Source organism: Protopterus annectens, chromosome 14.part0 (genome assembly GCF_019279795.1).
Source record: "Protopterus annectens isolate FY-2018-M chromosome 14.part0, PAN1.0, whole genome shotgun sequence".
Taxonomy (NCBI): Eukaryota; Metazoa; Chordata; order Ceratodontiformes; family Protopteridae; genus Protopterus; species Protopterus annectens.
In genome coordinates, this window is record NC_056748.1 from 361,856,176 (window position 1) to 361,883,033 (window position 26,858).

Consider the following 26,858-nt stretch of genomic DNA (forward strand, 5'->3'; position numbering starts at 1 on the left):
CTTGTGCAGAAAAGGCAGAATGGACCGAAACATGACCATCCTAAATGTCATGTACTGAACTGACTTGTTCAGACTGCTGAGATCCAAAACTGGTCTCTAGTCCCCTGTTTTCTTTGGCAATAAAAAGAATCTTGAGTAAATTATGGACTCTTTCTGCTCTGGGGTGACCTCCTGGATGACTACCTTTTCTAGCAACTTTTTTTATTTCTAGTGCTGCTCCTTTTGTCTGACTGGGTGGAACATTGGGAATTGTGTTTACTGTTTGGGGGTAGGGAAAAGGATATTATATAACCTCTGGAAATAATCCTCTGCACCTATGAATCTTTTGTAATCTCTAGCCAGGCTCTCTGGTGCAGGGATAAATGACCCCTGACTGCCTCCAGAGGTGGACAATTGGCATCCTTTCAGGAGCACTGGTAGGATCTGTCAGAGAAATTATCTTTAGATCCTTGGTTTTGTGAACCTCCTCTGCTGCTTGGGTGATGTCTTCTGTTAGTTCCCCCAGGGGCAGAGGGGGGAACTCATCTCCATGTGGATCTTGGAAGGGACCCTGGGACTTTTTGAACCACATTTTTCAACCATCTTGTTGATTCCTAGAAAATGTACTTTGAGGAGTTGAAAAAAGTATGCCCAGAGCAGACAGGGTTCTACCTTCTTGCTTACACCTGGATAGTGCGTCTTTAACCTTGGGGCCAAATAAAGAACTTCCATCAAATGGAGCACTGTTGAAGGAAGACTTGAAGGGCTCCTCACAATCACACAGGCGCATCCAGGCATGCCTCCTAATGAAAATGCCTGAACCCCACTGCCCTTGAGGTATCTTCATCTGTATGGAAGATGAGCCTCATGGACAAGTTTGAAATAGATTGTAGGGTAGCCAACTGTGAGGCAATTGAGCTCTCTGCCTCAGAGGTAATGGTCCCAGAGAGGGATTTGGTAAGTTCTTTAATCAAATCCCTCTAGAGTCTAGTGAAGCATGACAAACAATTCAGCAACTGAAGTGCAAAAGTCACTGAAGCATATAGACGCTTCCCAAATCTGTTCAGCACCCTAGACTCCCTGTTAGCGGGGGTGAACAGAGGAACTTTGTTATGCAAGTCCCTTTTTTATGGCCACCGCTACGACCATGGCATCAACTGGTACTCCCTTGTTCCAAAGTTCCCTATCCTTAGGTGGTGCCAGGATCCTGTCTGTTCTCTTGGGGATCAGCTCAATGGAATCAGGTTCCTTTCATGCCCATTAAGAGATCAAATCAATGAGCTTGTGGGTGGGCAGAGTCACCCACAAAGTAGGTGGGCCAGCTCTAAAGGCTTCCAGGAATACTGACTCCTCAGAAGGGTTGTCAGCAGACCAGTCACTCCTTTGCTTGAGGATCTCTAGAATGTCCCCACAGGAGATGGCATCAGGTGGCGATTTTGGGGACCCTTCTCCCTCACTGAAGTCAATATCCTCCGTGACAGACTCATGAGGAAAGTCTAAGTGCCTCCTTTTTCACTTTTTCTTCCTAGGGATTTCTTTGGAAGGATGTTCCAGAGAAGTATTAGAAGATATCAATATACCCTGCTAGGTATCCTAGTGACTTTGGGCTGGATGTCTCTGCGGTGCAGTAAGTGGAGGCTCAAGATGCAAAGACAACTGGGTCAGGGAAGTAGAAGCCAAGGAGGGTGACTACATCCTTTCTCTTGGAGCAGAAAAAAAACTCTCTCCACTGCCTCTAAAAGCAGAGTGCCTTGGAGAGAAAAAGGCCAACAGCTCTGAGAAGACATGCTTCCGGACTGTGAATTCTTTTGATTTGAAGGCAAACCACTTGAGGTAGGAATCGGAGCTGAACTGTTCTGCAAAGAGTCTCTGAGGGGCAGAGATGGCTCCAACAACCTTGATGTCGACTCCAACACCCTGAATCTGGTACCAATGCTACAACTCCAAAAGTCAGCTGGCTCCGATGTGCTCAGAGCCAGTCCACTCAGAGATGGTAGCGAGATTCGATACAGATGGCTCCAGGAAAGGTCAGATCACAGAAGCTCCATGAGTAACAGTATATTTTAATGTATGAATTACAATAATCAGTAAATTATAAAGTAAACAAAATGTAGTGTACATAAGAAAATACAAATTTGCTACATCATGACAACAAAACCTAGACTTTGAACATAGCTAGTACTATTTTGTAAACTATGACTTACGTCAAGATATAAGGTTAAGACAGGCCAGTAGGAATAAAAGATTAAACACAAGGGAAGAAGTTGGATATGGTTGGGGTATACTGTGAATTATCAGAGCATTCATGAGGGGTTAGTACAGGAACATGGCCACTTATTTTTTAGATAAGCTTTAAAGTGATGGCTTAAAGTGGTTAGTGGATGAGATTGAGAGAATGGAGTTAGGAACGGAGTTCCATACATGAGATACATAGCTGGAAAATAAAGATTCTCCTGCAGTGTTGTTGGCCTTGGAGACAATGATCAAGTTCTTATTGTTAGAATGAAGTGGTCTGCTGGAACTGTAAGTAAGGATGAGATTTTGTAGTGCAGGAATTCTGTTTGGTTATGTTATGATTTTGTGAGTTGGTTGTAAAGAATAATGTTGGGAAGTTCAAGCCAGTCTAGTATCCTTAAAGCTGTACAATGATGTGTTCTATATGGGCAGTCAGATGCAAACTCATCAAATTTATTATACCATGCTTCTAGCTTAGATAGGTCAGTTTTTTTAAGATTAGTTAAAAGTGGAGAGGCACATAGTAGAGTGGAGAGCAGATGTGTTTGTGCTAATGTAATTTTGGCCATTTTGGCCAGGAACCTTTTTTATTGTTAGGGAGATATGTAAGTCAAATTTTAGGTTATTGTCCATCTCCACTCCAAGAAGCTCTGTATAAGTTGTCGGGGAGAAACAGTAATAATTTAGTTTTGTTTGGGTTCAGGATTAGATGGGGATTGGCTAACCATGTTTAAACAGAAGTGAACGATTCCTGTGTTTGAGAATGAAGAGCTGGCAGAGAAGTGGCAGCACAGACACAATCATCTACATACTGCATTATAGAACCATGTGGAATAGCTGTGTGTAGATTAGTAAAGAAGGAGAAAAGGAGAGGACCTAGGATAGAGTTAAGGGTTAATGGGTTTTACGAAGCAGTATATGGTGCTGGTTTATTTTATATGGTGCTGGTTTATTTTGTATGCTGATTTTATATTGTATTGCTTTATCTATTGGACTAAATTAGAGGCAAAGTGATTGTACAATTAATTGAACCCCTTATAAAACGTGAATCATGACTGTGAAATTTATCTGATGGAGTCCACTGAATTTTAATCAGATGAATGTGCTCATCAGGTTTGTATTAAACAGTTATAATGAACCTTCCATTTTTTTTCAGTTTATTTTTTGTTTTGTAAGTTTGTTGGAACATAACATTTCACACAGGAGCACAATTTTATTTACCCCAAGTACAGACTAGTAATACTTCTAATATTCATGTTTAATTCAAATATAGGCCAATTTTTCTCTACTTACATAAATAAACAGCTGCATTTACATGTTTTTATCAGCCATACCAATCATATTTTTTCCAGGACATTGTAATTCAAAGCAAATAAAATACAATCATATTTTATCCCCTCAAGTTAAACTGTAGTTGTGAGTGCATTATTATTCAAAATAACATGCTTTATTTCAACTTATGTTACAAACCCAATTGTGCCTCAGTCTTACTTGGACAGCTCACCTTCAATCACCACCAGCACCTGGTTAGACTTTAAATTTCTTCTATCTTATGCTGTCCTTTCTTTTTCCATTTTCCTCTGGATCAAAGTTAAGGATTTCACTGGTATCCTTCTCTTTGGTTATCAATGCTTGCTAAGATCTTTACAGCCAGACTACATTCCCTCTTTATTCAGTTATTGCTCATTAAATTGCTTAATTCCTTCCATAGTCTGGTCAGCTTCCATAAATAATTTTAAGCCTCCAGGAAAAACAACAACAATCTAAATACTGCAGGATACCACTCATTAAATTGCTTAATTCCTTCCATAGTCTGGTCAGCTTCCATAAATAATTTTAAGCCTCCAGGAAAAACAACAACAATCTAAATACTGCAGGATACCACAGTTTAAACCTCACTCCAGCTCGCCAACATTTACTAATGACTAGAATAAAGTTGTTCCTTCTGTGTGGTGCATGTTGAACACCTATTTGCTACAAATACTCGTATCTCCAATTTAAAAAGTATGGCAGATGGGAACATTTTAAAATTGCCTTTTGTTTGTATGTTTATATTTTCACAACTACAGGTCTTGGTTGCTTTTCTAAAACACTTCCTGGAACACTGACACAATGTGTCCTCTCTAACAGTATGTCCTACTGTGGAAAATAAGTCCATTTGCTAATATTGGTCTTTATAAAGTTTATACAATCTGCTCCTTCAGCTTCTCGGGGATGGCTGTAAACATCAAATGTCCCTCCTTGCTCTGTTTTCCAAATCAACCATTGTTGGAACAATTTAATTTGAGATGCCTCATTTTCTCTCCCCTTATTCAGTTTGAGAAGTTCCATTTCTGACATTGGCAGCTTGACCAATACATCAAGGCAATTATCCATTGCTTTCCCTATTTTTTCCATTTTCCCTTCATTTGATTTAATGTGCTCCCCTAGGGTTTCATCTTTATTAAATTAACGCTTAAGACACAGGCACAAATACATTAAAAGAAAAGAAAAAACTTCATTATTATTATTTTATTATTATCATTATTAATTTGCATACATTACATATTTTTTTACATACATTTTTCAAGTCTGCCTTCCTTTAAACCTTACTCTTAATTTCGAACATTATTCTCTATGTATTGTTCCTACAAATTCTATTTACTGATATGTAATTTGCTCCTTCGCTTTTCTAAAGCTCCAGTTTAACATCTTTTTATCTCTTTTACAATATTCAGTACTTCAAATACAGTCGGTTTTGATTTCGATTTCCATTTATAGTAATTATATTTTAGCAGCCAACAAAATTAAATATAAAGCCTTACTATGTCTAGGTAATACAGATTATGTATACCAGCTCAAAAGATTAATTTCCTTAGTTACAGCCATACGCTCCCCGAATATTTCTCACAGAATATTCTACAGGAAATCATTATAATCTGGCAAGATCCTTATACTAGCAAAAAACATGTTCCCAGTTGCGTCTTTCTTCCCCATCATACCTCCAGCATTTGCTATCTACCAGAGGAAAAATTATTTAAATTCTCCTTAAGGTAAAAAAAAAAAAAAACCTGTGGAAATACTTCCAAGCAAAAATCCTAAACCTTATGGACTGTCTCACACCTAGGAACCATACAAATGTCCTCCCATTGTTCCTCTCGTAGATTGCTTTCCCAGTCTCTTTTCCCAAATCTTTTTTAACCTCCTCTGATTGATTCTTATATCTATCATGAAATATTTTATATGCCCTACTAATTACCCCTTTTTTAACTGCAGCCTCTATGCTATGTTTGACTAAAAATCCAACCAGTGCTGTTCTTTCATTTAATATTCCCTTATCCTTTTCTCTTTGCCTATACACTGATATCAATCGATGGTAGAGAAGGCATTCTCTAGCCTGCAATCCAAACGTCTTCTTGGCTTCACCCACTCTATTACCTTCCCCTCTCTACTTATTCGCTCCCAGTACCTTGGTTCCCTTGACAGTTTTCTCCAATAAATTCCAGTCTCCTTTTGCTTATTTTCTGTAATCCTACTTGCAGTCATCCTTACTGGCAACATCTCATTTCACGTGCTCGCTTAGTTCTTACAATACTTTCTGCTACTCTGCGAATATATTATTATGTATAATTATTCTCCTTAAGGATCTGCATCCAAAATCCCACTCTGTCCTTATTTCTTGAAATCTCCCCCTTCATCATAATCCCTTTCCACTTTGAATTATAACCTTCTGTTTGTGTTATGTATATGAGCCTTAACAGTGCAGCTCTAAAAAAATTCCTTCAAATTAGATAATCCTAAACCACCTTTTTCTATTGGAAGGGTCAGCTTAACCCACTTAACTCTTGCCCTCTTACCTTCTATAAATTCCTTTAACTCTTAATTATTGTCCACACCTTCTCTTGTTAATAAAAAATATGCCTGACCCATATAAAAAAATTAAAGGGACTAAACATTTTCACTGCTTACATCTTTGCTCTCCATATCCATAAACAAGAACTTCCACTTTCTCAGTGTTTGTATTATCTTTTGTTTATTCTCTTCTCGCATATCTTTATCTACCATAACAGAAGCCTTTTTAATCCATACTCCTAAATACTTCACTTTATCTTTTCCCCATAAATATGGGTATTGCTGAACCAATTTGTCTGTGAGTACATAACTTACAGCTATAGCCATTGTTTTATCTCCATTAATTTTATATACTGGGCTGTGCCTGCAAAGGGTTCACTGAGATCAATGCACAACTCCGGTAAACAAATATAAAAAAATAAATCCCAAAAAGACAAAGTTGTTTCAAAATGCTCCACAACACTGAGATGTCCTTTTCTGGGTTTATCAGGTACAAAATAATATCATCTGCAAATAAAGTCAGCTTTTCCTGATTACCATACCAATCACATCCTTGCATTTCTTAGCCCCTTATTTTCTTTGTAAGTGGGTCAGAATATAAAGCAAATAAAGGTGAAACAGGACACTTCTGCCTGGTTCCTCTGTTCAAACACAATTTATCACAGAGGAACCCTCCCATTTTAATTCTTCCCTTCCAATCTTTCATATTTCTTCCTAACTAACCTTATTATTGTATCAGGGAACCCAAATGCTTCTATTATCCTACTCATAGAATTCCAGCTAACTCCACCAAAAGCTTTTTCTGTATCAACACCCATCACCAACAGCTGCATTCTGCTTCCATCTGGATCATCACTGTCTTACTAATGTTGTTAAATGCTTGCCTCCCCTCCATAAAACCACACTGATCCATAGCTATCAATTTTGGCAACACCTTTGCTATTCTTTTAACTAGTAAATACATAAACACTTTATAATCATGGTTTAAAACGGAAATGGGTCTGGATGAAGCTCACATGATGGGTCAAATAAAGGGAAAAGAGGACATTCCTGCCTGTTTCATCTGTTCAGACAATACATATCAGAGAGGAACCATCCCACTTTAATTTTTGCCTCTGTTACATTACAGAGAATGAAAATGCTTGCATTGCCCTACTCATAAAATCCTATCTTACTCTGTTGAATGCTTTCTCTGCATCAAAACCGACCAACAGTAATGATATTGTCTTTCATTCCATTTCCCACTGGATTATCATTGTTTTATTAATGTTGTCAAATGTTTGCCTCCCCACCACAAAACCACATTGATTCATAACTGTTAATTTTGGCAACACCTTTGCCATTCGTTTAGCTATTATAGATAAGACAGAAACACTTTATAATCATAGTTTAAAATTGAAATGGGTCTGGATGAAGCTCACACTGATGGGTCTTTACCATTCTTAGGCAATACAGCCACCACAGTTTTCTTCCTCAAGATGTTGATGCTTCCCCTCATTTTCCGAAAACTGTCAAAGAAAATCTTTCTGATCTGTATCACTTTCTTCCCTAACTTCCACAGAAATACCACCTGTTCTTGAAGACTTTCCTGAAGATTGATTATATATTAAAGTTTTTATCTCATCCCTTCCTATCTTAATGGTTACATCTTAAGCCTCATCCATCTCTAACATTGGCATAATTAAGTCTTCCATAAATATTTCAATTTGTTTGTGCACTTTCTTGACTTTCACATTTCTCTGCTTTACACACATTTTTTATAAAATTTCAAAAATATCTCTAAAACCTATACAGGATCTAAGGCTATTTTTTCTTGTTACAGGCTCCCTAAGTTTGGCAACCACCCTTTTAATCTAAAACTGACTTTTATTCACCTGTAGAAAATATTCTAAAGACAGATGGACACAGCAGCTTGAAGCTCACACTTGTCTCTTGACATTTTCTCTTTGTTGAGATAAATTTGCTTGTCTTCTGCCTGGTATGTAGTGAGTGATTATATTCCACAAACACTCTGCCAACTCCAATTTTTAATACTCTTCCTTTCTGCTGGCAAGATTGCATCTTTACTAACATAGGTCTTTGCTGCTTTCTTATGGGAAGTTTTGGAGCATGCACACCAACTGACCTTGCAATTAACAAATCTTGCTGTAGAACACCAGTCCAGTTGCTTATTTGTGCTTTTTTAAAATTAATAAGGTCTGTTCCTTAAAGTTTCTCTGGTTTTCTCTGCATGTTCTGCCTTCTAAACAGTACGATTTTTTAAAACAGCTCATCTTGAAAAAAACTCATAGTCAGCCTTTTCTTCATGTCAGCTTCTGACTTCTTCCAGTTTTATCAGTTCATCTGAATAGCTAATTAAAACTTGTTTTACTTTTCCCAAGCTTTCCTATTTGGTGTTTGAGTTTATATATTTATTCTAGGTTTCATTTATTTTAATCACCTCTGATTTCACAATTGATTTATTTTCCTTAAAACTACTAGAAGCCACCTCTTCTATCAAAACTGTTGCTTGAACTGCTTTTGATGAACAACTGCAAGAATCTTTCCAGTCAGTGCTTTCTCTTCACCTTTTCTAGTTGACTTTCTTTCAGGTTCTCTAAATTTCTTGCCATAATGACAACAATAATAAGATGAAACCAGCAAAAATGACAACTTGGAAATATAAAAACTATTTATTAAAATGTCGTAGTTTATAACTCATCAGTATTCAGAAGCAATGTTTATTATATCTGGCATATTTGTACCTAATGGACTTAATGGTGACATGGACCAGAAAACTTTAATTAATTAATTTAACTTAATCATTTCATTGTCTTGTTGTTTGAATTAGTTATCTTATTTAAATGTTGTATTTTTGTGTTCAGTTTCTCTAAATTTCTTCTTTGCTGGCATTCAGGCAGTGTGCTTAATAGCCACTAACTGAATTTTACCCAAAATGACAATTTCACTGGCTTTTTTTTCTAAGTTTCTGTTTTCACAATAGGAGAGCTGAAAATAAGCTGTTGATCAACGTACAGCCATTTCTAAGATTCACTTATTAAAAAAAAAAAAAAACAACTTGAGTGTATCTGAGAAAAATTCTCTTCTAAGCTGTTGAAAGCCATGACTTGCATTGGCACACTGGTCTCTTTTACACTGAATCTCTGCTGATTCCTTATCCAGCACAACTTTCTCTTCTCTATTTTTCTACACTTCTTCTAATTTTCTACCACATTTTTTCTTTGGGTTACATTCAGTTCCTAGCTGAAATTTATTCTGTTTGTATGTCACCAAACTGACTTTTTACAGGTTGTTTTCAGCAATTCTTGTTTTTCCTACTGGAAAAATTCTAGCTGACATGCTTCTTAGTTGGCAGCAATATTAGAAGTCATGTGAAAAGTGTATAATCTTGAATCACTCCTATTCAAAATGTTCAACAGAAGCAAGCAGACAAATACACTAGTGTTGCTTACAGTCATCATTTCCAGTAGACAATTTTTGACAACTTTCCTGCTCCTTTGTAAGAAAATATATTCAACATTCCAGTTATGATGCAGACAATGTATAAATAAGATCATCCCACTGCCAGTGGCGCTTTTCACTTCAATGCAATAATTCCTTTCAATATCTCTGTTACATACTTCAGCTAGTAGATACTAAAGTTTAATAGAAACTCTGCATTTGATATTTTTTGATCAGAAAAACTATTTGAGTGTTATCCTGACAAAAAATTCCATTATAGAGCACATTACAACCTTTCTCCTATGAAGCTACTTAAGGCACACTGTCCAGGCTAGCATCTAGTTGGTAAAATTTCTACCAAGCCTACCTAAACTGCGACTAGTAAAGATAATCATCTTAACACCCTATCTCCAGATTTTTACATTCTGAAACCTGATGCATGTGTGCTGCACAGGCACATCCAAATAAAACTACAAATTCTTAACAGTGGGGCAAGAGTAACTAACTGGCTTGGTTGGTTCTGATTGTTTAGTTGCATCCAGATACAGTAAATCCTATTCAATCAGGAATGAGAGACTGATCAGAAAACTTGTCAATGATTTATACAGATCTTCCAGACTTTTGGTGACTTCAAAATTTGTTCAATGCATACCTCTCAATGGTACGTCATTATGAGGAAGAGCCCTCATTTTGAGTCTTAAAGATACCTTGTTCCAGACCAAGCAGAGTTTTTTTTTTTTACTCCTTTTTTTTTTTTTAAACAAATAACCATGGCAAATGATACTGAATCATATTTGAATCACAGTAACTCATCGGCTGAACCTTTTCTAAGGTAAAAGCTAGACTGTGAGCTTCCTAGTTGAAGTTTTTGCCAAGTGTTCCATATTTTGCCTATTTATTTCACATTATGAAAGGTAGAGTTCCTCACTGTGGAGACTGAAGGTTGAGAGCTATGGTTATATGGGGGTACAGGGGACACAGTTGCCCACACAAAAATTCTGGGAAGTTGTCCATTCTTTCTAACTGTGCCAAAATGGCTTTTAATGCATTGGAAGATGATGAGGAAAACTATATTTTATTGGTTATAATTTCTGTACATTACAAATAACTGCTGAAGCCTTCAATCAACTTTGACACTGCTGAGATATCCTTACAGAGACCCAAGATCCTTAGTCTATTGCAGAGATCACCAATGGAAGACAGCCTCTTCCTGCTCCTTGGAATAAACTGACTCACATCTTCAGTCCAAGTCCTACAGTGTAACAAGTCAAATATCTAATCAATCAACTATCAACAGCTCTCCATAGTTTCATTTTATGTCATTTTTTTCATTCAGAACATCGTCTATAAAACAAAATTTACTCTGAAACAATAAAAAAACTCTTTTGTCCACAGACTTAGAAAAATACATACCTTTCTCGCCAACAAATGGCAGTGACCATGTAAAGACATCCATAAAATTTGGTAACCAGTAAGGATGGGGAGAACAATTAAACTGTCGTATATTCATTACATTATTTTCATACTTCAAAACAGCAGCTGGGGAAACAAAAAAATGTAAAATGACAGCTTTATTCCACGAAAGAGAACAGAAAATATTGAGACATACAAGGACAAATATGAATGCAAAGCTTGCAAAATGAAATACAAGAATTTTGTTTGCCTTCCTTGCTTAAGCCTTCTGGTGTGGTACAGAGATATAAAAAGAAGTTATGTCTTACTATAATGTTCCATCTGTATTGTAGATCTTTATTCATTCATTACTGCTAGGACTTAAGTTCCGTCCTTGGAACCGACATGGCCGTTACCAAGCTTGCACCAGCCAAAAACTCTCAGCTAAGACCTAACCACAATGCCCCTCTTATAGTCTCTTCAGATTAAGTTTGCCCGCCATTATAGTATAGAAGTAATAATAGTGATAGTAGGAGGCTTTGTCTGAGCAGATACCTTAACTAATAAGGAAATCCTAAAGTCCACCAGGAGTCCAGGCAGGGGGAAGGAAGGCGGGAAGTAATGAATGAATAAAGATCTACAACACAGATGGAATGTTATAGTAAGACATAACTTCTTTATCTGATGTTGTAAATCTTTATTCATTCCTTACTGCTAGGACTGAGTCCTGGGTGGCTCTAAGGAAGGACATCCCTGAGCACCATAGAACCAAAAGATGCTCGTTCCCTGGAGGCCAAATTCAATTTGTAATAAGTGATAAAAGTATGAGGTCTTGCCCAAGTGGCTGCTGCGCAGTTATCATCCACAGAGGCTCTGGAATGAAAAGCCACTGAAGTAGCCATCGATCTAGTAGAGTGAGCCTTCATTTTTGAAGGTAAGGACACTTTTTTCTGATGACAGATGAAAGTAATGGCGTTTCTGAGCCAAGAAGATAAAGTCATTTGGGAAACAGGCTTACTAAATCTGGGTCCTGAAAAGGTCACAAACAATTGATCCGTTTTTCTGAAAGATTTAGTTTTGTCCAAGTAGAAACAAAGTTGCCTATGAACATCGAGGGTATGCAGAAGGTATTCCCTTCTATTTGAATGGTGAGGAAAGAAAACCGGTAGGTCAACAGATTGATTAATGGAAAACCCAGAAATTACCTTGGGCAAAAAGGAGGGGTCAGTACGTAGGGACACACTTTCCCTAAGAAAAATCAGGTAAGGTCTCTTGACACTCAAGGCCTGCTACTCAGATACTCTTCTCGCTAATAAGGTAAGGGCTACTAGAAGCAGAGTTTTCCAAGACAAAAATGTTATATCACAGGAGTTAGAAGGCTCGAAGGGAGGACTTGTTAACAACTGAAGCACCAAAGTCAAGTCCCATGGCTCTATAGGAGGCTTGATCAGATGTTTAATATGTAATAATACATTCATGAAGGTCTTGCACAGTCAGTGTGACATAATACATGAATTGTCAATTCCATTGTGAAAATTTGCAATAGCTGCTAAATGCACTGTAATTGTCAATGCTGAAGCTCCTGCATGCAATAGGGTAGTCAGGTATTGTAAGATCTTCTGAATAGGCATGGAAAAGGGATCTATTTTATGTTCTTTGGCCCATCTAAAGAACCTAGTCCACTTACTAGAATTAAATTTTTCTGGTGGAAGGTTTGTGCAAAGCCAGAAGAATCTCGCGAACATGGGATGAAATATCAGGTAGCCTGGCAATCATCGGAAGTGGAGAAAACAAGCTGTGACCTTGAGGCTGTGGAAACTGGGGTGAATCAGTCCCTCAGGATGAGACAGCAGACCGTGGGTTTGATCCAGGATTCATGGGCTGTGACTTAGGTGAGGCCATGGGGGCCTGAGAATGCGCTTTGGTCATCAGTTTCCTAGGCGCAGTGTGAACTCTAGGCCTGAGAAATTCAGTATTTTTAGTTTGAAACAAAGTAGTCGGTTCAATATGAACATTGGAAGGCCTGAATACATCCTCAGAAGCCGGTGCCTGCACAGCAGCTCCAGACCCATCCAAGGTAGAGACATCTTCAGGTTCCACAGGGGAAGAATCATCTCACAGCATACCGGACTCCGAATGGGTCTCAGTAGAGGCCTGCGAATCTGTAGAAGCGGGTACCAGGGGCTGTGAAAGCGCCTCACTGAGTACCAGCAGACTGGCGACTAGCTTAACAGAAGCGTCGTCGGCAGTTTTGGACCTATGCGGTCTGTCTCTGTCTTTATCCTTATGTTTTTTTTTGGAAGATCAGTAGTTGGATGGCTTATCAAAACCATTTTGGAAAATGGAGAACAAGAGCGAAAGAATTTAGTGACAAAAATAGCCCTACGATGAATAATTTGGGCGTTGAACAGGGCACAAATCCGACAGCGAGGAACCTCGTGGTCTGGGCCTAAACAGGTGACGCAGTAAGAATGAAATCTCTGTGAGGTATTTGCTTTCCACAGGCAAGACAATTATTAATTTTTTCTGATATGGGTTAGAGCAAGAAAAGAGGATCCCCAACAGTGTGCTTAGCTTTTAGAAGACATCAGGTCTGAAACTCAAATAACGAAAATTTCAGGTAGCAACCGACTGGCACTTGCGAACTGCTTCTGCTTCAGGCTTCATTTGGCAAGGAAAGCTGATGTAATGGTGTTGGCTGCATGTTTTATACCTCTGATGACCTGACGTCATGGAAGAGGCGACAGCATCCGACGCAGAAATCACAAGACTCTGGTATTTGGGCCGACTGAGGGCTACTTACAGGCAGATAACCCTAGTGTGATGACTGCAACAGTGAAACACAAAGAACATTGTATTCTGGCTGCACGCATGGTTGTCTTTGCATAGTAATCCTGTTACAGCGTGACCTAAACTGTTACTTCATACAGAGCTTTACATAACAATGAAACTGTTCACAGTGTTTCTTCTTAATGATAACCTCTCAATCTCTTATGTGATCCACTACTTTCTGTTGCTATTGCTTTATGTTTCTCCTCTCTGTTGTATATTTCGTAGGTTCATAGGTTCATACTAGGCTATCTGCCCAAGAGCATTTATAAGCCTAGCCCATAGTTATGTGGCTTTCGCCACCCCTTTAGTTTGAATAAAAACTATGCCTATTATTTTGCTGTGCCTCTGTCAAGCAGTGACACTGAAGTAATCCCTGGGGTATATCTGCGATCTCCCATCCAATTGTCAAGATTCCTCTTGAACAAGGCCAGCGAGGTGCTCTGCCTCACATGTACTGGGATTTTGTTCCACAGCATAGGGAGTCTCTGGGTGATGAATCTGTCCCTCCAGCACGTTCTATTTATAACCGTGTCAAGGTTTAAGTCTCCCGCCCTTGTGGTTCTGAGGGATCTAGATTTTTTGAGGTGAAGCATATTCATCAAATCTGGGTTTGACATGGCCTTATATGTCAGGCACAGGTCACCTCTGAGCAAGTGGTATGAGACTGAATAGAGCTGGAGTTCTTTCAGTCGGGCAGCATAAGACATATTTTTGAGACCCTTTATCCTTTTGGTGAGGAACTTTTGGGGCCTTTCAAGCTGCAGCAGGTGCCAGGTCAGATACATTCCGAACGGGGCTTTGTACTCAATCATAGGTCTAATGAGTGATGAGTACAGGGGGACGATGACCTCCCTTGATCTAAATGTGAATCCCTTCATGATCAGGTGGGCAATATAGAAGGTTTTCCTAACTACTTTAGCAACATGAGTGTCAAACGAAAGGCTACTGTCAACCTGGGTCCCCAGATCCCTGATGATTTCTTCTGTGCTCAGTGGATTGCCACCTATATGGTAGCTAGGGGTAACCTTGTTTTTCCCGAAAGGTATGACTATGCATTTCTTGGCGTTTAACTTTAGGCCATGGCTCTGGCACCAGTTATCCGTTTCTGTGAGGCCCTTCTGAAGGATATCTGTGTCAGATGTGTTTTCGACTATGGCCCAGTTTGCAGTCATCTGCAAACTTTGTCAGCCATAACCCTCCTGTGTTTGCTTGTACTTCAGAAAAGTAGATGCCGAACAAGAGTGGACCCAGGACTGAGCCCTGTGGGACACCACTAGTGACAGGCTTTGAGTCTGACATGGCTCCAGCAACTCTGACCCTGTGGGTTCTGTCACTTAGCCAGTTTGCAACCCATCTTGTGATGTATGGGTTTACATTCAAGCTGATGAGTTTTTTGATGATACTTGAGTGGGGTATTGTGTCGAAGGCCTTTGCCAGGTCGAGGTAGGCTGTATGGACTGCCTTTCCCTCATCAATGGCCTTGGTGACTGTCTCGAAAAAGTCAACCAAGTTTAAGAGGCAGGATCTGCTTTTGACAACGCCAAACTGGGTTGGATCCAAAGTCTGCAAGTTCCCTATGTCTTTATTTATGAGTTCCATTATGATCCTCTCCATGACTTTGCAGATAAGGCTTGTCAAGCTAATGGGGTGGTAATTTCCAGGGTCGGTGCAGGCACCGCCCTTATGAAGTGGGACCACAGTCGCCGTGCGCCACTCCTTGGGTACGTATCCTGAGGTGAGGCTAAGATTAAACAGCTGTCCTAATTGTAAGAATATTTCACATCTTCTCAGCAACAGTTTCCTGGAGAAAGGTTTCATATAGCAACATTACTAATTTAACAAGCCTGCAAAATAAGAGAACATGAATTAGCATTCATTTTTTGAAGAAAAAGGTTTTGTCATAAATGTCATCTGTTGAAGATAATACAACACCTTTGTCAAAAAGCATTGCAAATTGCAGGACGTCAAAGCAAAAGTATAAACCAGAATTAGGGACACTTGAGAGGTATGCTGATAAGCAACCCATCACTCCTACTCTTCTTTCCTACTTTACAACTACCCCAAATCAGACAGACATGTACATACTTCATGACACATTTATTGACACAGTACCAACAGTTGTAGCAACAAACACCATACTCCAAACAGGGCACTCACTAACAATGTACTGGCAAACACAGTACAATGTATATATCTTAACTACGCAATAATGAAATTGCTAGGGCCACACTGAACATGATTTTACTCTTAATTTCTCCATTTTACTATGCATAACATTCACACCGCACTTACAGAGACACCCCTTGACTCCCTACAAACACAAAGCCACCCAATCAAACAAATCCACACAACACAGGTTCATAGGTGTTTACTAGGCTAGCAACCACAAGGGCCTTTTAAAGCCTAGCCATACATCCCAAATCTCTGACAAGTTCTGATACCCTTGATAAATGTAAGCATGGGCCTGGGAGATGAACCATTTACAGTTTACTTGTTTGCACTAGAGACATAGGTACCAGTGAATCATGAGGCTTTTCCCACCTCTCTGCAAAACACTACTGTAATAGCTAAAGCAGACCAAAGTGATTGACGAATATCAGCTTAGGACACCCACTATGGCTACTGCAGCCAGTCCATTGCACTTACACAGGTGACCTCCTGAGCATGGCAGTAAGCAGGTGTCAGTGCAGCTTTGCTCCACAGTTCTGAAACAACACCAACATACACAAGTACAGGATAACCATGATGCAATGTCCTATCCTTCACAAAAGAATTATGCACGGTTAATGTGGTCAAAGCTGTTTGCTCAATGTCACTACACTTGCCTGCAAACCTAGTCTTATGACACCTGCTGTTCATCGCCTTCTCAGCAGTCTGATTTATTTATTTAACATTTGTTTACCATGATAGTCTGGCTGGACAGTTGGTGTCCATTTTCAGTGGAGTCCTGGAGAGAAAAGCTCCAAATAGTTGCAGACTATAGAACAACTAACAATCAAAAGTATAAACCAGAAAGGTTAACAGGGTATTAATACAGATATGAAGTACATATGATATATGATTACAAACGTTATAGTCAAGTGTATGTACAGTGTTATTACATTACAGAGCATTAGTATAGTATAGGCTTACAGACAATACTTACAATCTGTACAGTGAGAATGAATGATCATCCACAGCTGGAAAATGTGCTGTTAATTACACTCTGACCAGCACAAACACACACACACACACACACACACACACACACACACACACACACACACACACACACACACACACACACACACACACCCCATGCATAAGTGAGGCATGTTGCTTTACCCACTTCTCCACAAAACTGCTGCAATGAGAACAGGAAATCAAAGCTACCGAAACGGTTGGCTCAGAGCACCCCCCCAGACACACGGACACACACACAAACACACACCAAATGCAGCAAGACCACTGCACTGACAACTCCCCCATCACATGAAGTGGTAATAGAATCAACAGCCTTCTAATCTTACAGCACTAAAGGTTAGCATGCTACCTGACAGTCACTGACATTATTTGTCTGTCTCCCTAATTACTGACTCCTGCTGCCTATCATTTTCACTACAGCATCTCTTCTCTAACACTTAATATGTCACTACTCTAATTAATGTAAATATTATACATAGTGGTTTCTGCTGACTACCTTATTATATCATTTTTTTTCTATTTTGTATTAACTATACCTTAGTTTTTACTGTGCTCTTTTACTGTATAAAGTATTTCTATTTTTTCCACTTGATGTGTGTTCACATGCTGAGCTGATACTGATATTGATCCACTGGGATCAGTGCTCCACCCCAGTTAAACTCTGCAACAAACACATTTTTATATGGATATACAGTTGTAGGTCTCATATAAATTACATATTTTATATATAAAGCAATGCACATATACAAACACATACTAAGTGATAGAATGCTATGTTAATTCCATTGGGAATACAATGCCAAATGTATTATAACTGTTTACCTGGTCACATGTATATAAAATGCATCATCTCACCTTGTATCCTTCCTCCTTTCCACTGTCATGCTCACCTGCTTGTCCCCCTCTTCACACCTGCACTCCCTTTTTAATTACTTGTATAATTTTCATAAATATGAAATTTCAACTTATCTTATTATTGCACTCAGTGTGTATGCTACAGTAGTACAAAAACAGAGCTGATTGCCTTTTTAACAACTGATCTTTTTACTTTATATTCTAGTCGGTGTGTTCTACCTATTGTGTCCACTTGGGCTGAACTTGAAAACTGACACTATGGATCAGTCTTCTACCAGGGGTTAACAGACAGAAAATAAAACTGTGTGGAGACACAAAAAATGGTTGTGTAAAATTTTACCACAACCACAAATGTCCTTTTCTTCTATGTTGCCATACTCTTCACATGAGGGAATCCTCCACCTTGGGCAGCCTGACGTCCAACCAGTATACACAAGCTTTTAAGTAATACTAGTACATGAGACATCACATGAATGGCTTAGGAAAACATCAGCCATAAAAGTGATGTCTGGACGTACAGTCCTCAGAACTGAATGCCCCAGGATGAATGTCAGCCTAAGGAAAACAAGAAGGTTATCAGACATCCAGAACAAAAGCAAGAACCAGGGGGAAGGAGAGAGGGATAGAATACTGTAACACAGAAGAGAAGGACATCTATGGTTATGGTAAGATTTTACACAACTATTCTATATCCTTCTGTTCTGATGTTGCAGTATTCTTTACATGAGGGAGAGTAACAAAGCTTAGGAGGAAACCTGGGAGGAGAAAGAACCAGAAGAGCTCTCTAGAAAACCATGAAGCATGGCTCTAGCAAAATCAGCTCTAGATCTGGAGATGCCATCCAATTTTTAATGCTTGGTGAAGGTGTGTACAGAAGTTCAAGTAGCTGCTTCTAAAATGGAATTAGTATCCAAACCCTTAAAGAAAGCACCTGAAGAAGCCACAGCCCTAGTAGAATAAGCCTTAACATGAAAAGGGAAGCTCTTCTCATGGGAAACATAAAACAGAAATAGCCTTCGAAATCCAAGAGGAAATAGTCTGCTCGGAAACCGGCAATCCCAGAGCCCAGGGATGAAAAGAAACAAAAAGCTGATCAGATTTCCTAATCTCCTTTGCACATCTAAGGAGTGTAAAATTATTTCACTAGAAGATTGTGGAGAAGGAAAAAAGGTGGGCAAATGAACAGATTGATTAAGAGACCACTTGTTCACAACACTGGGCATAAAGGAAGGGTTAAGTATGCAAACAGTCCCTGTCCTTATGGAAAATCAGAAAATGTTGGGAAGCCATTAAGGCTTGCAGCTCAGAAACCCTTCTGGCAGATGTCAAAGCTAGCAAGAGAACTGTTTTCCAATTACAGTGCTGCAAAGAAACTGCAGCTGCAATCTCAAATGGAGCCACAGTTAGCTTCTACAAAACAAAGTTTACAGATAAAGGAGAAGGTATAGGTTTTCTGGGAGGTCTAATGTGATGGACACCTTTGAGAAAGAATTTAACCTCCAACCTAGAAGCCAAAGGGGGAGACAAAGGCAGACAGGGAGAAATGGCTAACAAATGAATCTTCACAGAGGAGTAAGCCAATTCATCACTGAAGCAACTCACACATGTATAAAAGAATCAATGGAACATCCACACACAGTGGAACCAGGATGTGTGAATGACACCAAATAGAAAATCTCTTCCATTTACATAAGTATGATTTTGTAGTATTGGGTTTTCTGGCCTTCTGCAGTACCCTAAGCACGTCCTCAGAAAAAATGTGTCTGAAAGGAATCAAAAGCCTATCACACACACAGTCAGAAGGAAAGTTGACAGATGTTCATAGGTTCATAGGTTCATAGGTTCGTACTAGGCTATCTGCCCCAGGGCATTTATAAGCCTAGCCCAGAGTTTTTGTGGCTTTCGCCACCCCTTTAGTTTGAAGAAAACTATGCCCATTGTTTTGCTGTGCCTCTGTCAAGCAGAGACACTGAGGTAATCCCTGGGGTATATCTGCGATCTCCCATCCATTGGTCAAGATTTCTCTTGAACATGGCCAGCGAGGTGCTCTGCCTCACATATACCGGGATTTTGTTCCACAGCATAGGGAGTCTTTGGGTGATGAATCTGTCCCTCCAGCATGTCCTATTAATGACCGTGTCAAGGTTTAAGTCTCCCGCCCTTGTAGTTCTGAGGGATCTAAATTTTTTGAGGTGAAGCATGTTCATCAAATCTCGGTTTGACATGGCCTTGTATGTCAGGCACAGGTCACCTCTGAGCAGGCGGTAAGCGACTGAATAGAGCTGAAGTTCTTTCAGTCTGGCAGCATAAGACATATTTTTGAGACCCTTTATCCTTTTGGTGAGGAACTTTTGGGGCCTTTCCAGCTGCTGCAGGTGTCGGGTCAGATACATTCCGAATGGAGCATTGTACTCAATCATTGGTCTGATGAGTGATGAGTACAGGGGGACGATGACCTCCCTTGATCTAGATGTGAATCCCTTCATGATCAGGTGGGCAATGTAGAAGGTCTTCCTAACTACTTTAGCAATGTGAGTGTCAAACAATAGGTTACTGTCAACCTGAGTCCCCAGATCTCTGATAACTTCTTCTGTGCTCAGTGGATTGCCACCTATATGGTAGCTAGGGGTAACCTTGTTTTTCCCGAAGGGTATGACTATGCATTTCTTGGCGTTTAACTTTAGGCCATGGCTCTGGCACCAGTTACCCGTTTCTGTGAGACCCTTCTGAAGGATATCTGTGTCAGATGTGTTTTCGACTATGGCGCCCAGTTTGCAGTCATCGTCAAACTTTGTCAGCCATACCCCTCCTGTGTTTGCTTGTACTTCAGAAAAGTAGATGCCGAACAAGAGTGGGCCCAGGACTGAGCCCTGTGGGACCCCACTTGTGACAGGCTTTGAGTCTGACATGGCGCCAGCAACTCTGACCCTGTGGGTTCTGTCACTTAGCCAGTTTGCAACCCATCTTGTGATGTATGGGTTTACATTTAAGCTGATGAGTTTTTCGACGATACCTGAGTGGGGTATTGTGTCGAAAGCCTTTGCCAGGTCAAGGTAGGCTGTATGGACTGCCTTTCCCTCATCAATGGCCTTGGTGACTGTTTCAAAAAAGTCGACCAAGTTTAAAAGGCATGATCTGCCTTTGACAAAGCCAAACTGGGTTGGATCCAAAGTCTGCAAGTTCCCTATGTCTTTATTTATGAGTTCCATTATGATCCTCTCCATGGCTTTGCAGATCAGGCTTGTCAAGCTGATGGGACGGTAATTTCCAGGGTCGGTGGAGGCACCGCCTTTGTGAAGTGGGACCACAGTTGCCGTGCGCCACTCCTCGGGTACGTATCCTGAGGTGAGGCTAAGATTAAACAACTGTCCTAACTGTGGGTTTAATTCCTCGTTGAGTTCGTGGAGCACACAGCCGGGGACACCATCCGGTCCCATGGATGCTGTGTTTTGCGCCTTAGAGAGAGCAGTTCTCACCTGGGCGTTAGAGATGTTTGGGGGCTACAATCCTCTGGTATAGATATCTCTCCTTTTGGGGGGGGGAGAAGTTTGCACTGAACCTGTCAGCCAGTATATTGGCAATGTCTGTAGGTTCAGTAATTTTCACATCATTTTGAACTAATTCTGAGCATATCTGGGAGTTTCCTCCCAGGTTTCTAACATAGCTAAAGAAGGCCTTATGATTGTCTTTTGAGTCCTTAGCGATTTTTCTCTCAAAATTTGCCTTGGATGATTTTATGAGAGCTCTTAGTTTTTTACTTATAGTGATCAAAGGTGTCTTACCTTTTAAGGATTTTGCTCTATCTTGTAGTAGCTTCCTCCTTTTGTTGTACAGCTTGTTTATGGCTGGGGTCCACCAGACTGGACGCTTGCCTTTGGTACAAAGAGTCTTTGTTTTGTTTGGGATTGCCTGATCTATGCAGTCCTGTAGGTGCTGGTAGAAGGCGTTTGTAAGTGATTCAGCGGCTTGGGTAATGTTTACCGCTGGCTCGGGGGCCTTAAAGGAGACCACACTAGTCTTTAGAAGTGTGAAGTCGGCTTTTGAGAAGTTTTTCACTGTGGTCTTTTTTATCTCAGGTGGGGGCGGGATGAGGACCTCCAGTGAGATTAGTTTATGATCTGATCTCGCCAGTGAGGGGTATACTTCCGGTGTTGAACATTGTGATCCCATGTTCGTGATGATGAGGTCAAGTATGTTTTCACCTCTTGTGGGGATGGTGACGAGTTGTTCCATGGCATTTGAGTTTATGAACTCCAGGAATCTTTGGGCTAGAGTGTTTGGGCTTGAGTAGTGATCCCAGTCTATATTAGGGTAGTTGAAGTCACCTAGTATGATGGTGTTTGGAGATACATTTATCCCCTCCAGTGTTTTCAGGAAGGCTATGTGAGTTTCCTGAGTTTGAGAGGGTGGCCTGTAACATGCTACAAATTGCAGAGCAGTTTTGCCTATGGTTAATTGCACCTGGATGGTCTCCGATGCATCGTGCGTTGCCACCAACCTTGAGGTATGGGTGTACTTGATGAATATGGACACCCCCCCTCCTTTCTTGGTGTTGTCCGGATTTTGGGGCTGGAACACATGGTATGAGGTAAAACCTGATAGTGCTGGGGTGCTCTCAGGAGCCTTGAACCAGGTTTCAGTCACAGCACAGACATCGATGTTCTCCATACTGAGAAGGGCCTCGAGTGCGTGCATCTTGAGGTTGAGACTTCTGGCATTGAGCAGCATTACCCTTAGTTTTTTCCTTTTTGTGTTCTAGGGTGGTAGGTTTAGAATTTGAGCCTTGCCTAAAAAAGGCACTATAGGGGTGGCAAGAGCCTTTGCCAATATCCGAAAGCCCAGGGGTGACAGGTGCAAGCCGTCCCTTGCGAAGCAGCATGGCTTGTCCAGCATGTCATCCCAGGCAGACAGACATTGGATCCCCTTTGAATGACACCAGAGTTTAAGCCAATTATTAAAGCTGATCATCTTATCTTCGTATTGTGGCATCATTCTTGGTGAAGGTAGAATACTGCTCAAGGTCAGGGTCATACCTGCCTGGGCTACATAATCAGAGAGCTCCTCAATGTCTCTTTTCATGTAGTCCAAGGAGGTACGTCTCAGGTCGATGGATAAGAGATCCTTTATCTTGGGTGAGAAGGTCCACCCTGTGAAGTAACTTGTGATGACTGCCCTTGGCTAAATGCAGAAGAAGAGGGAACCAAAGCTGTCTTGGCCAAAAAGGGAGTCACCAGCAAGATTTTTGATTTTTCCTGCTGAATTTTGAACAGGACTTTCTAAATGACAGGAAAGAGAGGAAATGCATAAAGAAACACCCCCCAAGAAATTGATAGGGCATCTACCTTCCAAACCGGAGGACCTGGGACTCTGGCACAAAAATGAGGAAATTGCCTGTTCAGAGGGGAGGCAAAAAGATCTACTTGAAGAGTACTGAACAGGTGGACAATATCCAGAAAAACATCCCTGTGAAGCATCCATTCATGGGATTGAGTCATGGACCTGCTCAGATTGTCTGCCACAGAATTTGGACTGGAGGAAATAACCTGCCTGAAGAGTCACCTGGTACTGAACTGCTAGTTCCCAAGCCATAAGAGCTAACCTGTACAAAAGGTATGACTTCATCCCCTCCTGTTTGTTTACAAGCCAGAGAACTGTGGTGGTGTCTGTAAACAGTTTTAGAGGTGCTGGACAGAAGACAGAATGGAAAGCTTGAAGAGCAATGAGATCTCTCATCTCCTTGATGTTGATATGGTCCTCCTTTTGAGAAGGAGACCAAAGGCCCTGTACCTTCATGGAAGCAAAGGTTGCTCCCCATCCTAGGTTGGATACATCTGTAAACAACTCATGAGGGGGAAGAAGAGGATGCAAAGGAAGGCCTGGGTTCAGGGAAATATGCTGAATCCACCAAAAAAGTTCCTTTTCAAGACAAGGGAGAACACGAAACACAAACTCTAGTGGATGTGCATTCTGCATCCAAAGTGATTTCAGGTACCACAGAAACTTCCTCATGTGAAGTTTGGTCACAGGTAACATGGGAATGGTGGATGTCATGAAACCCAGGAGCCTAAGAAACTCCCTGGCTGAAAGAGTAGGAAGACAAAGAAGACTCTGGAAGTGGGAAATGAGAGACTGAACCTTTGGAGGAGGCAGAGATGCCAGCATGATATCTGTCTGTAACCTGCACCGCAGGAAGATGTAGTCCTGTCAGAGGGAAAGACAGTACTTTTTGAAATTTACTGCAAACCCCAACCTTTGCAGAATGGAAATAGTAAACTGCAGATTTTGTTCCAGGGTCACTGGACAAGGAGCTAGAAATAGAAGAGCATCCAGGTAAGGGTAAACCTGGATGTCCTGAAGTCTGCAGTAAGGAATGACTGGAGTGAGGCATTTTATGAATACCCTTGGGGCAGTGGAAGGACCAAACGGTAAATATGATAACTGAAAGTGCCAGGAAGCAATACAGAAATGTAAACATTTCGTGTAAATCAGATGAATGGGAATGTGAAGATAAGCATCCTTGATGTCCAGGGAGGCCATCTAAGCCTGATGAAGAAATAAGAAGAAACAAGGTTTGTAAGGATAGCATGCAGAAGGTAGGAACTTTCAGAAAAGTATTGAGGTGAGAAAGATCCAGAATGGGTCTCCATGGGCTGTCTTTCCTGGGTATGAGAAACATCCTGAAGTAAAAATCCTCTTCCTCTGAGGGGCACAGGGACTTCTTGAATTGTTCCCTGACGTAGCAACTCCTGAAGCACCTGTGGAAATAGATACAGCTGGTCTTGAGGTGGTTGTGGAATGCCCATAAATGGAGGAAGAGCTTTCCAGACCATGACATACCCTTGTTTGATACTGGAAAAAAATGAGTCTGGAGTAAAAGTTTCCCAAACTGGAAGAGACAGTAGAGAAAGAGGAACACGACTGAGATGAGTATGTTAGTCACAGACTACCTGGCTTGTCTGGAAAGGGCTGCTTCCTTGCAGGACCTAGCTGACACAACTTAGAGTGAGGAGCTCTCCTACCTCCTTTTTTGCTTTTGGAAGTGGGCAGGTGAATTTGTTTCCTAACAAAGGAAGTCTTTGAGGGATAATTCCTCTGAAATTTGGGAACAGGTGAAACAAAGATATGTTTTAAGTCTTGTAGATCCTTGCCTTTCTCCTGCAAAGATTTAAACAAATCTGCAGCTGCAGCCCTAAACAAAGCACTGTTGTCTAAAGGAGCATCCATTAACTTTGCTTTGATATCATCTGGAAGTGGTTGAACCCTCAACCATGAATATCTCCTAAGAACAGAGGCAGATACAGCTGCCCTGGAAGATGCTTCTGCTGTATCACAGCTACATTTAATGGGGTGACAAGCTACAGCAGAAAAAGCTCCTAAAACAGACATCAGCTTAGTTTTAACGTCAGAGTACAGGAGGTGAGAAACTGCTCGAAAGGTTTGAGAAAGAAGAGCCAAAGCATATCTGGTCATATGGGTTTGGTAGTTTATAGCACGGAAAGCTAAAGTGGCAGAAGTATTAAATTTTTCCCTTATTTTTTCCAGTTTTCCTCTCCTTATCAGAAGGGAGAAGCATGGTGGATGGCAAAAGTCTGTATGTTTTGTCAGAAGCAATAGAAACTACTGCAGAATCTGCTGAAGGACATTTGTACAGAAGTTTACAATCCACTGGCACTTTATAAAACCGATCAGGCTTTTTGGGGCAGGGGCCCGAGAGTCTGGGGCCTTCGATGCTGAAGAAAAAGCATCCAAAAAGGCTGGTAAGACTAGAAGTACAGCATAAGGGGAAGGAGAATCCATTTGTAAAAGATCATATCTTTTCTGCACATCAGAAACCTGAGAGCAATCCCAGTTAAAGAATTCCCTCATTTCATTTAAGGTTTCCCCAGATGTGATCTCTTTCACTGGTGAATTTGCATAATTTGACACTTCTTCAGGGGAAGCATATTCAAGGGGAGATGGAATTTGAGTGAAATAGGCCAAAGATTCATCCCCAGAAGATTCCAGCACCCTAACTCTCAAGTGGGGAAGAAGTTAAAGGAGAAACCGTATCAGTTGAAGGTGGCTTACAGCCATGAGTGCATTAACCAAGTCTTGAGAAAAAAGTTTCCCAATCTGATTGTAGAGTCTTATGTGCAGAAATGTGCTTGGTTTTCTGCTTCTTTTTTTAACCTGACATCAGCCTGATGGAAAGTGGAGGGACCCGACATAGGCTTGCGCTCAATAATATTAGTCGGAATATTCTCCCTGACTAGTACCTGAGGGATATCCCTAGGACCTTCTGAAACAACAAGCCTTAGTTCCCCTGATTGTCTGATGCAGATGTCTGCTTGGCCTTTGACGACATGCCCAAGGCAGATTCCTTGATGGCATCAGATGTGGTACCTGCCGAAGAACCCAAGCTAACCTCTGGATTGACCTCCAAGTCTTCATCGACCTCGAGAGAGACATCAGAGCTAGAAGGCGCAGCTGAAGATTCAGGACCTTGCTTCTTGGCGTGCCTCTTCAATACAGGTTCGACATAAGTTCCAGAAGTACCCTCAATAACGTTCCTAGCTAACTGCTTCAGTCGCAGATTTTCTAAATAAATCTTAAGGGATGAAAGATGGCTACGCAGGGTCTTAGGGACGAAGGCCTGGCAAACAGAGCAAGAGGTATGGTTGTGTGTAAGTCCCAAAGAAAATAGGCACAGGTTGTGGCGATCCTTGTGTGGAATCTGTCTTCCACACTGGCACTTGCCTTATGACATGAAACCTTCCCAACAGAAAGCAGTAGCCAAAAAAAAAAAAAGAAAAAACCCGATGAGGGACTTGTCTGAAAAGTAGAGCAGTAGCAAATGACTCAGGTGAACAGATCCAACAACTGAAGATAATGTTCGGACTGTGGCAGAGAAGTTCTGAGGATTGTGCGTGTGAATGTTGTTTTTATGGCCGACATCTCACATACTAGCAGTACTTAAAAGTTCATGTATACTAGTCAGATGCTGGGTTGCCCATGGTGGAAGATTCCCTCATGTAAAGAATACTGCAACATTAGAATAGAAAGACATCATATGACTGCATACTGTGTACTGGTTATGACTCATTCATCAAAAATTTACAAGCGCAAGTAAG

The 26,858-nt window shown here is 40.7% G+C and overlaps 1 protein-coding gene across 7 annotated transcripts in view; it reads right to left on the reverse strand.

Moving 5' to 3' along the window:
* Nucleotides 1-26,858, reverse strand: part of PPP3CB (protein phosphatase 3 catalytic subunit beta) — a 1,778,441-nt gene that overhangs the window by 472,644 nt on the left and 1,278,939 nt on the right. For all 7 annotated transcript variants that reach the window (XM_044056087.1, XM_044056085.1, XM_044056086.1 and 4 more), the window contains exon 9: nucleotides 10,900-11,025. In XM_044056087.1, the coding sequence (XP_043912022.1) occupies nucleotides 10,900-11,025 (126 nt within the window). The remainder of the gene's footprint in view (nucleotides 1-10,899; nucleotides 11,026-26,858) is intronic.